We start from the raw sequence: 12469 nt of genomic DNA, 5'->3' as shown, positions 1-12469 counted from the left end.
CTCACCACCCATTGGGATTGCGTATATGCGTTTCCGGTTGAAATGGAGAGAGCCCCCACTTTGTCATTACTGCTCTCCTTTCTCCTACTTTCTGGGCTGCAGAGGAAGGGAAAAGCCGTTTTGTGACACACCCTCCTTTTTACAGACAGAGCACATCCCACCTTACGATGTCGTGCCCTCCATGAGGCCGGTGGTGCTGGTGGGGCCATCCCTGAAAGGATATGAGGTATGGGAACGTGGAAGGGACAAAACTCTGCCCCAAACCCACATTCTGAAATATGGCTGTAGCCAGTGCATTTTTGGTAGGGGCGGGGGGAAGACGAGCTGCCAGTACTCGTATATTCCTAAAAGTGCTGCGGGTACCAGCATAAAATAGCTCCCATGTCACACAAAAATTCCTGGCTGTGGTAGTCATTTGACCAGCACCGCTGCCCTCTTGCCCTCTGTCCTTTCCTTTCAGGTGACAGACATGATGCAGAAAGCTCTCTTTGACTTTCTCAAGCACAGATTCGATGGCAGGTAAGGCACTATTCTGAAATAGTGCAATAGAAAGAGCAATTTCGACCCCCACCTGTTGCCTGGTTCCTGTGCCGCTAGCAAGTGTTGGGTAATGGTCTTGTCGCCTGTCATCCTGTCTTTCAGAATCTCCATCACACGGGTCACAGCCGACTTGTCACTGGCCAAGCGCTCAGTGCTGAACAACCCAGGCAAGCGGGCCATCATTGAGCGATCCACAACCCGGTCCAGTATCGGTGAGTCCCAGCAGGGCCCACAAGGGCAACGGGAGTTGGCAGGCGAGCAGCTGGTCTGGCATAGCCATGGCATTCCTTGGTCTTGCATCCCAGATTCCCTGCTTATAGAAAATGAGTGTGCCAGGGAGAAAGGTCGTCTAGATTTTCCTCTTGGTGTGGGTAGGTCTCAAGCGACGCTCTTGGATGCAAATTGCGCAAGTTTCTAAGCAGAATTCACAGCACTGTTTCCTTCACAGCCACCTCCTGCTCTTTCTTTCTGCTCACCCATCAGTAGATTTCAGGGTCCTGCTTTGAAAGGCCGCAATCCACAAGGATTCAGAAATGCCTGCAGAAACTATTAACTTTAAAACTTTTTTTGGGGGGGGGGGAGAGATCATTTTGGTTTGTGTATATGTTGCTCTCATGCTCTCATTGCTCGTCTGAGCACAACAGGGGAAACACAGTTTAAAAATCTCCTGGGCAGAGACCAGACCTTCTATGCATCCCTACTGGGAACAGGCTGCAGCTCAGTGGTGGACCCTCTGCTTTGCACACAGAAGGCTCCAGGCATCAACCCCTGGCATCTCCAGGTGGGGCTAAGAATTACTGTATTTTTCGCTCTATAGGATGCACCGGACCATAGGAGGGGGAGAACAGGAAAAAAAATTCTCCCCCTCTCTGCTCAGCGCCCCTTCAGCGAAGCGGCAGGAGAAATGGAGCCCCTTACATTTTTCCTCCCGCTTCGCTGAAGGGGCGCTGTGCAGAGAGGGAAAACTGTGCAGCGCCTCTCCAGCGAAGCGAAGCCTAGAGAGCAAGAGCGATCGGTGTGCACCAACCCCTCTCGCTCTCCAGGCTTCAGACGGCTATCCGCAAGCCTTCGGAGCACAGCGGGAACTCCTGCTGCGCTCCAAAGGCTTGCGGATAGCTGCCTGAAGCCCCCGGAGCACAGTGGGAGTTCCCTGCGCTCCAGGGGCTTCAGGTGGCTTCAGCGAAAGCAATGCTAAGCCTCCGGAGCGCGGGGGGAGCTCTCCCTCTGCGCTTCGGAGGCTTCGTGATGCTATCGCTGAAGCCAAGGAGCCTGCATTCGCTCCATAGGACGCACACACATTTCCCCCTCATTTTTGGAGGGGGAAAAGTGTTTCCTATAGAGTGAAAAATATGGTATCTGCTTGTCTGAAACCCTGGAGAACCATTGCCAGTCAATGCAGACGGCACTGAGCTAGATTATCTGTGAAGTGCCCTAATACTGTTTTTTTGCACGATATCTGTGCAGTTATAGTTGCTCATGTGGGAATGTGCTTGCGCAGAATGCAGACACAGTGCGAAAGCGTCATGTGGCTGCATCTCAGTGTCACCCTGTAAAAATGAGTAACATTAGCAGAATTAAAGGTGTTTTCCCCCTCCTTACGTTGACATTGTACTATAAAACTGGATCCTGTCAGTTCACCTGAAGCAGCCTCCTCGTTCTCCCTGAATGTACCCGGTGCCTTGCATTTCATCGCTTCCTGCAGGAGACAACACACTGCTGTTATTTATATACCTCTCACAGCATTTTCAGAATGGGTTCCTGCTCACTTCCCAAGCTTACGGGGAAGGGTAATAATAATCTCAAAGACCCACCAAGTCTGAAAAGGGACAATTATTCTTTTAGAAACTGGTTTCTAAGTGGGATAGTTATTTATCTCATTTTCATTTCTGGAAAACAGGTTTTGCAGGGCATTGTATGGCATAAAAAAACACTGCACAATTTGCTTGACTAGAAGCAATAGTGGGACAATATAATAATGAATGAACCATGCATTTATATAGTGCTTTCAAATGCCCCAAACACTTCAGATGTGTTACCTTGTAATCCTTGCAAAACCCCTGTAGGATAGGTCAATAGAAGTGCAGATAAAGGCTGGGAGAAAGTAGCAAACCTTCCCAATGTCACCTATTAGTCCTTGGCAGATTGGAGGATTTGAAATAAGGAAGTACTGGAGTGTAGCCCCCTGTCCCTTACAGGACAGTCCTATTCTTGTCTACTCAGAAGCACTGTCCTGCTGAGTTTAATGGGACTTACTCCCAGCTAGGATTACATGTGATTGACTCCCATCATCTGGAGGGCCACAAGCTCCTGTCCCTGCGCTGCGCCCAGAGAAGGGCCCTGCCATTGGGCAGAGTGAGGAAGCTGGCTGAGGCAGTAGATACTGCTGTGACAATGCCCAAATGATGAGAGGACAGAGCTGTGTCCTCTGAACCTAGCCTGCCATCCTGCTATCCTAACTGAAACTTTCACCAATGCTACATCCCAGACACTTAGGGTCTAGAGACCTGAACAGGCAATTATAAATCCTTTTAGAAACAAGAAGGAAGCGTACCACAAGTAGTTCTTCCAACCTACAGTAAAAACTGCAGTTTCAAAGGTGGTGAGGAGCTGTGGAGGTGAGACTCAAGGGAGGCAAGTGTGTGTGGATGCCAGAGAGATGCCTGAGGCAGGAGGCAGACAGAGGCTTCTTTCCTGCCTATTCAAAGGGGCATCGAGACAACTGCCCTTCTGCTTCCTTCGCAGCTGAAGTCCAGAGCGAGATCGAGCGAATTTTTGAACTGGCCAAGTCGCTGCAACTGGTTGTGTTGGATGCCGACACCATCAACCACCCAGCACAACTGGCCAAAACTTCGCTGGCCCCAATCATCGTCTACGTCAAGGTCTCTTCCCCAAAGGTAAGCAGGGGAGGAAAAGGCTCCTCGGAGACAAATGGGATTCCTCTGAATCATTCTCTGTTTTTCTGAAGCCCCTTTCAGCTCTCTTAGCTGTGTTTTCTGCTATCCCCTAGTTTTGCAGTGGGAGATGGATTCCTCCCGTCTCTAGGCTGTTCCCCAGCTCACTAGGTAAGCTGGTTTCTGCTTAGTTTAATTTATGCCCACCCCACGTTTTCCTGAATGGGCAGGACCATGTTCAGAACAGGGATAGGAGCTTAGGGCCCCCCAGATGTCAAATATTAAGCTCCCCCCATCCCTGACTATTGGGCATGCTGGCTGGAGCTGATGGGAGCTGAAGTCCAGCAATGTTTGGAGGGCGACAGGTCCCACAGTCCTGTTTTAAAACCTTACCAAAAGAGTTATATATATCCCCTCCCTGAAATCCCCAATTTGCAAAGTTAGCATTTCAGCTCAGGGTTTCGTTTCCGCTAGGACAGCAGCCAGATTGCAACCCAGAGATTCATCACCACAGCACCCAGTTACCTTGAAACCCAACTCTGACTCTGCATGTTGTTGAGAAGGAATCCAGGTGTGCTGCCCAACAGGTGCCAGTGGGGGAACTGGGCAGTGAAGTGGCAGCAGCACTTGATTTAAGGCTGTGTGGCTGGTTCCCCCCCACAGAGTGTTGAACTGAGGGGTGCAAAGTTATCATCATCATCATTAATATACCTATATTTATAATATTGGTACCTACTCAAAGTACCAAAAGGAATAATTGTGAAAATAAGAAACTTGAGGTGGGGGCACCACACTTTCTTCTCACACAGGACGCCATATTACCAAAGTCCACTCCTGGTGGCAGGTGAGGAGAGAAAGTTGCTGCTCTCTTACTCTGGATATTCGAAGATACAGGGGAGGTCTCTGAGTGAAGACCTGGCCACTCTAATTCCAGCTGCTGGGCCAAAGAAAAACACAAGGTTGGCTCACTTTCCACACCGGCGCACAACCCTTTTACCTTTACTATACACAGAAGGTCTTCTCTTTAACCAAGCTGGTTGCCCAGGTCGAGCTTCGTGCTGTGAGGGACGGCAGCAATAGTACATGGGAAATGTGTACTTGGATTTTCTGGTGTTTGCTTTTTCCCCCCATATGAGGTTCAGTTGTTGGGTGGCCGTGGCAACAGCGGGAACTTTCCCATTGAAAATGTCAGTGTCAGGTGACCCATGTAGCATGCAGTCTTCCCATGAGAGTGTGTGGGATTAATGGTACTCCCATAAACCATTTAGGATTATGGGATTATCATAGCTCAGTGGGAGAGCAGCTGCTCTGCATGCAGAAGGTTCCTGGTTCAATTCCACGCATCTCCCTGTCTGAAACGCTGGAGATCTGCTGCCTGTCAGTGTACTGAGCTAGATGGACCAGTGGTCTGGCTCAATATAAGGCAGCTTCCTGCACTCCCCCTTCTCCGAAGCAACGCTGTAAAGAGGAGGTACTATTTATCTGCAGTGGGGCCCTCTCAAAGCCTGGGCTTCCCTGCTGCCTCTTCTAGCCCCATGGTTCTGCCAGTCGGTGGCTTCATAAGTTTTAGGAGCTGCAGAGGTGGAGGGAGGAGGCTGAGAGAGAGACCATGTGATAGTTTCATAGTAAATTCTGCTTCACAGCTCAGTCATCTCAGCCAATGCACCCTCCCTCCCACTTTAGGTGGCCTGCTGGGAGCCTTCCAGCTCTGTAGCTGTGTCCTCTTCTAATTTTATTTTTTTCTGGAAGGTGCTGCAGAGGCTTATCAAGTCCAGAGGGAAGTCACAAGTGAAGCATCTCAACGTGCAGATGATGGCAGCTGACAAGCTTGTGCAGTGTCCTCCGGTGAGTCTGTCTGTCTGTCTGTCTGTCTCTCTCTGTGTGACATGCCTCTGTCTTGCCCTGGGCTCTGTCTGGCTCTTCACTTTCCTTCTGTGCCTCCTGTAACTTGACTTCCTCCCCTCGGCACCTCCTGGTTCTGCAGAACCCGGCAGAAGGAACCCCAGGCAAGTGCTTTCGCCATCAATGGCCACACTCTGTCTTTTAAGAAACTGGTGTGAAGTCGTCTCATATGGGAAAACGTGCCTTTGAACATGTGCAGAGCGCCTTTCCCACACCCCTGAGCAACCTGAATCTGGCCTTATGTGTTTAGAATTCAGGAACATCCTTCCTGTGGCAGAGATTCCTTTGCAGAGCTTTTTCGTCTAGAAATTAAGAAGTGCTCCCGCCTCATTTAACAGACAATCTTAAGATTGCAGTCCACCATCCTCAAATTTGGGGGAGAACATTTAAAGGTTGGAGCTGAAGGTGGCACTTCTGTGCCCTTGCTATACACCATGCCAGGCCGCCCGGTACTTGCTTACATTCTCCACCCAACACTACAAGCCTCATTTTCTACCCTGCCTACTTCTCTGCCCTCTGTGCCTGGGTCTCTGAGGAACTGATCCCTTTCTCTCCCTCTTCTCACCCTTGCGCCTCCTCCCTTTCCCCCAAGGAACTATTTGATGTGATCCTGGATGAGAACCAGCTGGAGGATGCTTGCGAACACTTGGCAGACTACCTGGAAGTATACTGGCGCGCAACTCACCACCCTGCGCATGCTGCCGGCGGCCAAAACCTCGCCACACCTTCAACTGCCATTCCAGGCCTGCAGGTACAAATAACCTAACAATTGGGGCAGGGGCGGGCAGCTGTGGTCCTCTGGCTGTTGGGACTGCAAGTCCCATAATCTCTGACTGTTGATTCTGATGGGAAAAATTGCTGAGGGGGGGGGGGGGGTTAGTGCAGAAGCCTCAACCTTATAGCAGGCCAAATAAAATAAGTCACCCTTAAGTGCCACTGGAACTAGCTGTGCGAGATGCAACACAATTCCATACCCAGCGGGAACTGCTTCCTGGTATGTTGGCTCAAGCTTGCCATTTTTAGTTTGAAATGTTTCAATGGGATTTAAGTGTGAGTGACTGTAACTGTCTCATGGGCCCTGCCCAGACGCACTATGCGCCCCCAGATGGCGCTGTGTCCTTGGGTGATTTTTGTGACCTGCTTTATGGTTCCCCACTCCAGAACCAGGCCTCGCTGGGCGAGCGCGGCAACGAACGCTCCCCGGTGGAGCATGACAGCCTGATGCAGTCGGACGAGGCGAGCGATGCCTCCCGCAAGACTTGGACGGCAGCCTCTCAGCGCAGCTCCCGGCACCTGGAGGAAGAATACTCAGATGCCTACACTGACCTGTACCAGCCTCACCGCAACCACAACAGCGGCCTCCACAGCACCAACGGCCACGACTCCCAGGACCGCCTCCTGGAGCGCGAGACAGAGCACAACCACAACGAGAGGAACTGGCAGCGCAACCGGCCCTGGGCTAAGGACAGCTACTGAGGCCTCCTGGCCGGGCACCTCCCAACCCTCCCTGGGCCAGGCAGCCAGGGAAACGGGATAGGGCCTCCTTCTCCTCCCGAGTCACGTCAATTGCCTGGTATCAAGCCTTCCTCTCTTCCTCCCCTCCCAGCTCAGCCCCACAGTATACAGGTCCTGCCCTGGTATACAGGTGCTATCCATGGAACCCCAGACACAGCCACAGCTGCCTGATTCCTACACCCAGGATGGGTGGAATCTCTCGCTCACCTCTGCTTTGGGTTAATGAGGGCCACAATAACGTCCTTGCAGGGTAAATTCCATTGGTAGCTTCTCATCCCAGGTCCATTGTTTTTTGGGGAGGGATTTGGGCTTCAGGCATCTCTAGGAGAGAGGCAATTGCGTGTGTGTGCACACAAAAGGGGGTGGAGAAAGGGCTGCGATTCTCTTTTTCTGACTCCAAGTGAGCAGGGCTACTGTTAGGACAAAGGAGGCTTAGCAGGGAGCAAAACCAGGATCAGTTTTCCTGGTAAGACGGAGTAGATGGATTACAAGCGGAAAGACAAGATTGTGGGCTTTTGCTGAAAGGACTCGGGCATCGTTCTCATGCTTTGCTGTAGGCCAGTTCAGAAGTAATATGATTGGGGTTGCTGAGGAACGTGAATGTCCCCTGTGGGAATGGGTGTGGTCTGCGAGTAGATTTTCAGATTTGCAGTTGCAGTGGGTGAAGTCATGACGTGAGCTTTGTGGCATAGGCGACTGTGCAGGTGCTTTGATGCATCACACACAGCCATATGCAGCAGTGGGGGGCGGGTCTAACTGTCCCCTGGGCTGAACCACTTCAAGTTGCAGGGGTAGAAGAATTGCATAGTTAAACATATCGGAAAGGAATTTCCCTCATATAGAAAATTAGTGTGGAGAAGGCTAGATTATGATGCTTCTTCTTCATGTTTAGTTTCTGTATGCAGGGAGATATATGTATTCAACAATGTGATTCCCTTACCTGTAGCTTAAAGTAGCAGTCTAGAAACAGTTCTTCCATCTTTTCCTCCCCTTCCATTCATGGCAGTGGAAAAATGTGGCATAATCCAAGAGGTGAATGATGGGTTGTGAAATGTCAGACAGCATCCACATGCGGTCATAGAGGCCACCCCACAGCGGCTTTTCCACCTGGAGATATTCTCCTGATAAGTGGGGGTGCTTGTTTTTTCAGCATCATCACTCACAGGCATGGCTAAGACCAATAGGGGAGCCCTACGTGGCCTTTGCCTGACATTGCTCCTGTGAGCACCATGAGATTTGATGCCACTATGAGCAAAGTCGTGCTCCAAAGTAACCGTAAGAACTGCCCCAAATTCCTTCCTCCTTCTTCCACAGAGCCAGTGTGGTGTAGCGGTTAAGAGCGGTAGTCTCGTAATCTGGGGAACTGGATTTGTGTCCCCGCTCCTCCCCATGCAGCTGCTGGGTGACCTTGGGCCAGTCACACTTCTCTGAAGTCTCTCAGCCCCACTCACCTCACAGAGTGTTTGTTGTGGGGGAGGAAGGGAAAGGAGATTGTTAGCCGCTTTGAGACTCCTTAGTCTGAAAGGCGGGATATCAAATCCAAACTCCTCCTCCTCCTCCTCCTCTTCTTCTTCTTCTCTTCTGTGAAGTGGTAGCCCTTCTTATTCCTAGGAACCTGAGAGGTAAACTGCACATTTTACACAAACATGTGTAATAAGGTCCTGATATAGTAGAATCATGTCTTGCACACGGGTTAATTTCCAGGGGGTAGCACATAAAGCCGAAATTGTGTCTTGTCAAAACAACCCCCTGGAAACGCCATCACGCAAGCAATTTTACCTTCAGGAGACTGTGCGAGATCTTGTGGGGCTGTCCAGGATCTCACAAGACCTTCTCAGAACCCAATGAGAAAGTCTGAGAGCTTAAAAGCATTTTCTGCCTTTTGTGCGCTTAATTTGTACGATATCAGCTGGCCAGCTGCCAAACGCATAAAGCTGCGATCGTCCAAGTTAAATGTGTGCAAGTTGCAATCCTACTGCACTTCAGATATATATATTTAAAGCAGATTTGGGATGGTATGATTTTGGATAGAGAGCAGCAGGTTTGCGCAATCATTTGCAAATTGGCTGCACTAAAAATGCTCTCCCAGCTGCTTTTCCAGTGATGGGGGTTCCAGATCCACAGGAGATGGGTGGAGGGGGGGCAGGTGGAGGAAGCATGTTTTCGGTGGGAGGAGAGTACAATTTTGAGTAGGGAACAGGCAATGGAGAAAAGATGAAGCACTCCTTTCCACCCTTCTGTTGTTGAAAAAGTTGCAGCCTCCGGAGACCAGGGGATATAATATTCAACTTTTTCCCTGGCAGAGAAGAGAAACCTGTAACGAACGAGCAATGCATCCCCTTAGAGCCACAGTCCAGGCGTCTGCTTGCATTGGACCCCCTCTTCCCCTCACAGAGACTCTCCTTCTCCTTTCAGTGCACATCCACCCCTCCTCTGTCGAGGAGCTGGTGGGATAACAATCAGTTGTAAAGCCACAATGTGATAATTTTTTTATTCTTCTTCTTCAGCCTCCCTGGAGTTCTCTGCTATAATTGCATGAGGCCTTGATCTTCCATAGTCTGTCTGGGCGGGGTGGGCGAGTACCAGCCAGCGTTGCTGCTTGGCAGTGATGCCCACCTGCATCACTCACAGATTCTGTTTTGAGGAGGGAGGCATAGGGCTAGAGCCAACCCCACCCCACCATTTCCTGCTTCCTATCTCATGCACAAGCCCCCTTCCTACCCCAAAGGCCCAGCTGACCTGCCTTCAGTCCTCCTGCCGCCCCTTGCTCCAGCCTCCTCCAGCACTTCACTGGGCAGTGGATGGCAGCTCCCTGCCTTTAAAACCACGTACACACCTATCAGAAATCAGCCTGTAAATACTGCATGCTACCATCAGGAGTTGTTGAGTGTGTGTCCTACGCCCTGGGCTGGCCGGAGGAACTGAGGCGGCTCCAGGGGCCAGGGATATCCGGGTTCTGTCCCTGCAATTGCCGGTCAGTCGGCCATGCCAAGAGCTTTGTTACTATTCTTTTGTAGAGAGCACTTATTTCCCTGACAACTTGTAAGCGGTTTGAAACAACAAGCGTTTGCTGTTTATAAAACAAGGCTGGTTTGTCTTTTTTTAAATGGAATATGACGGGTAAAGAACATTGATGCTCAGTGGGTAATCAGTGAGCAGAAATTAATATGTTTTGTATGGTTTATGCACTCTTAAAGGCAATGTGGGTAGGGCCTGCTGTGAACTGGGTTAGGTGTGTTCAGTGTTGACTCACAAACGCGATACTTCTTGCAAAAACCTTCAAAGAGGCTTAACAGTTCTTTGCTGCATCGTTTAGTTCTTTGAGGCAGAGCCTAGGACAGGAGAGGGTTGGGGGAAACCTCAGGCCCAGGAGGCAAATGCAAGCCTTTCACAGGCCTCAGGACTCTCCCTAGGCACCCAGCCCGAGATGCTTTTGCCAGGCTGGACATTGCCAGACTGGAATGTGTCTTTGAATTGCAACGATGCCACTCTCTTGCCTGAATAGAGACACACCTGTTGGTTTTTGTGGAGCAGGAACATAGCCTGCCATACAAGGGGAAAAGTTGCATCTGTTGCTCCACACATTTTTTACTTCTGCCCCATCACCCACCACCAACACGCTGCCCAGGAAGCCTGCACAGAAGTGCATGTGGCTCTCAGGACAAAAAGTGTTCCTCTCCCTGGAACTAAGGCTCTCTGCTGTGCCACACAAAACCATCGTTCCTAAGGATTCCTTAAGGGAATCTATGGCAGTTAATGTGGTATAGAAAAACACATAAATCAAATGGAAAATCTCAAGAGCTTAGCTGCAGCCCAAAGAAGTTCAGTTGGCTGTAGATGGACTTGACAAGGCCACACACACACACATTAAGTGATTGTCACTTGTGAAAAAGCTGGGCAGGTGAGGGAGGCCGTTGACATTTGACACGTGTGCTGATAATTCAATGTGCATTTCCCACCGAGCCTTAAATTGGAGCCTACCAATTCAGCAGCATACACCCTGCCCTCCGTCAGCACTACCTGAAGCACAGCCAAAAGGAAGGTTTGAGTCTGCATATCAAGAGTCCTTTCGCATTTCAGGTGTTAATACTCCTACTGGGTTAAACAAGCAAAACAAGGTATGTGAATGGCTGCATGTCACTTTTGCATCTAATGTATGTGTGTCCTGGTTTTCAGAGATGTATACCAGGAGCAAAAGGGGAATTTGTGTAAGCATTTAGTTCCCCTCACAATAAACTATCACATGAAGTACCTTCTCTCCTACCCACCCCTGCAAGCCCCCCGTGCACACACTCAGGATTCTGCACTCCAGCACCTGCTGTGGGGACTCTTTTAAAGAGCACATTTGAAGAATTCAGTCTGCAGATATGCAAATGAAGCTGTGGAAGTGGCTACCCAGTCCCAGAGAACAAAGATGGTCCAATAACACGCTGTCCTCAAAGTCCATGTGGTACAGTCCTAAGCATCCGTAAGACAGGCCTTCCTGCTTTCAATGAACCAGACTCCGTAGTTAGTGAACTCAGCACTGCAGCTTTCTACCATAAATGTCTTCATCTCTGCATTATCACAATTCCTGGTGGAAATGCAAATTTATTGGTGGAAAATCCATACTCTTTGCCCTGGGCACTTAATTTACATTTCAGATTATGCAATATTGCATCACTTTTCCAGTTGCAGCAGAGTAAGAGAGCTTTTCAACATACAGTTCTTGCCTTATCCGGAGCAGGCCAGCAAATAAAGGCAAAGTCACCCCAAAGCATGGAGGGCTACACAAATTGAATGGGGTGCTGTCCAGTCACATTACAGTCATATCTCGGGTTAAAGACGCTTCGGGTTAAATCTTTTCAGGTTGTGTCCCACGGCAACCCGGAAGTACCAGAATGGGTTACTTCCAGGTTTCACTGCTCACGCAGATGCTCAAAATGACGTCATGTGCATGTGCAGAAGCGGTGAATCGCGACCCGCGCACACGCGGGTTGCATTCTGCTCAGGTTGTGAACGAGGCTCTGGAACGGATCCCGTTCGCAACCAGAGATACCACTGTATGTTGAATTTCATTTGGGGCACTCTTGCCAAAAATGACCACCACTGGGTTGCAACAGGAGTGTAGGGCTGCAGCTCACCAGACATAGAGCTACTCACTTGCAAAAATACATGTGCCTCATGGTGTCTGCAAATGGTTCACTTTTATGGCAACACACATAAGGTCCCACTTCTCTTCAAACATCTACTTGTGCATACTTTTGCTGAGACATTCAGCAGTGACATCAAGATATGCCAGGTTTTATCCCAGGCATCTTCAGATAGGACAAGAAAAGGCTTCTGTTTGAAACCCCTGGAGAGCAGTGTAGAGGATATTGAGCTAGAAATATTTTGTTTGTTTTAAGTCCAACATGCCATCAACTTTTTGGGTTAGGGACATAAAGAACAAACACTTTCTACACATTTTGTTTTTAACAAAAATAAGTTGCCCTTTTATTCTAGACCTCCAGCTGTCATGCTTCAAACACTGCTTTGTTCCAAATGCTGCTACTGCCCTCACACACACAAGATTTACTATATCACTAGTGCAAAACTGGTTATCTTGCTTCTGGCTCATAGTCTCAAAAATAGCTTGTAAG

General features: G+C 49.6%; 1 protein-coding gene across 3 annotated transcripts in view; it reads left to right on the top strand.

Annotated features, from left to right (window-relative positions):
- CACNB3 (calcium voltage-gated channel auxiliary subunit beta 3) overlaps positions 1 to 8362 on the top strand; it is a 36296-nt gene extending 27934 nt beyond the window's left edge. For 2 of the 3 annotated variants that reach the window (XM_083729461.1, XM_083729460.1), the window contains exons 7-13: positions 146 to 226; positions 461 to 519; positions 643 to 752; positions 3283 to 3434; positions 5181 to 5276; positions 5926 to 6084; positions 6495 to 8361. In XM_083729461.1, the coding sequence (XP_083585587.1) occupies positions 146 to 226; positions 461 to 519; positions 643 to 752; positions 3283 to 3434; positions 5181 to 5276; positions 5926 to 6084; positions 6495 to 6809 (972 nt within the window). In that variant the 3' untranslated portion in view covers positions 6810 to 8361. Of the gene's footprint in view, positions 1 to 145; positions 227 to 460; positions 520 to 642; positions 753 to 3282; positions 3435 to 5180; positions 5277 to 5925; positions 6085 to 6494 lie in introns of all 3 variants that reach the window. The other variant, XM_083729462.1, reaches the window with a different exon arrangement.
- Positions 8363 to 12469: the final 4107 nt, after the last annotated feature.

This window comes from Podarcis gaigeae, assembly GCF_964106915.1.
Source record: "Podarcis gaigeae genome assembly, chromosome: 2".
Classification (NCBI taxonomy): domain Eukaryota; kingdom Metazoa; phylum Chordata; class Lepidosauria; order Squamata; family Lacertidae; genus Podarcis; species Podarcis gaigeae.
Note: the sequence above shows the minus strand (reverse complement) of the source record. Positions and strands in the feature narration are given on the sequence as shown.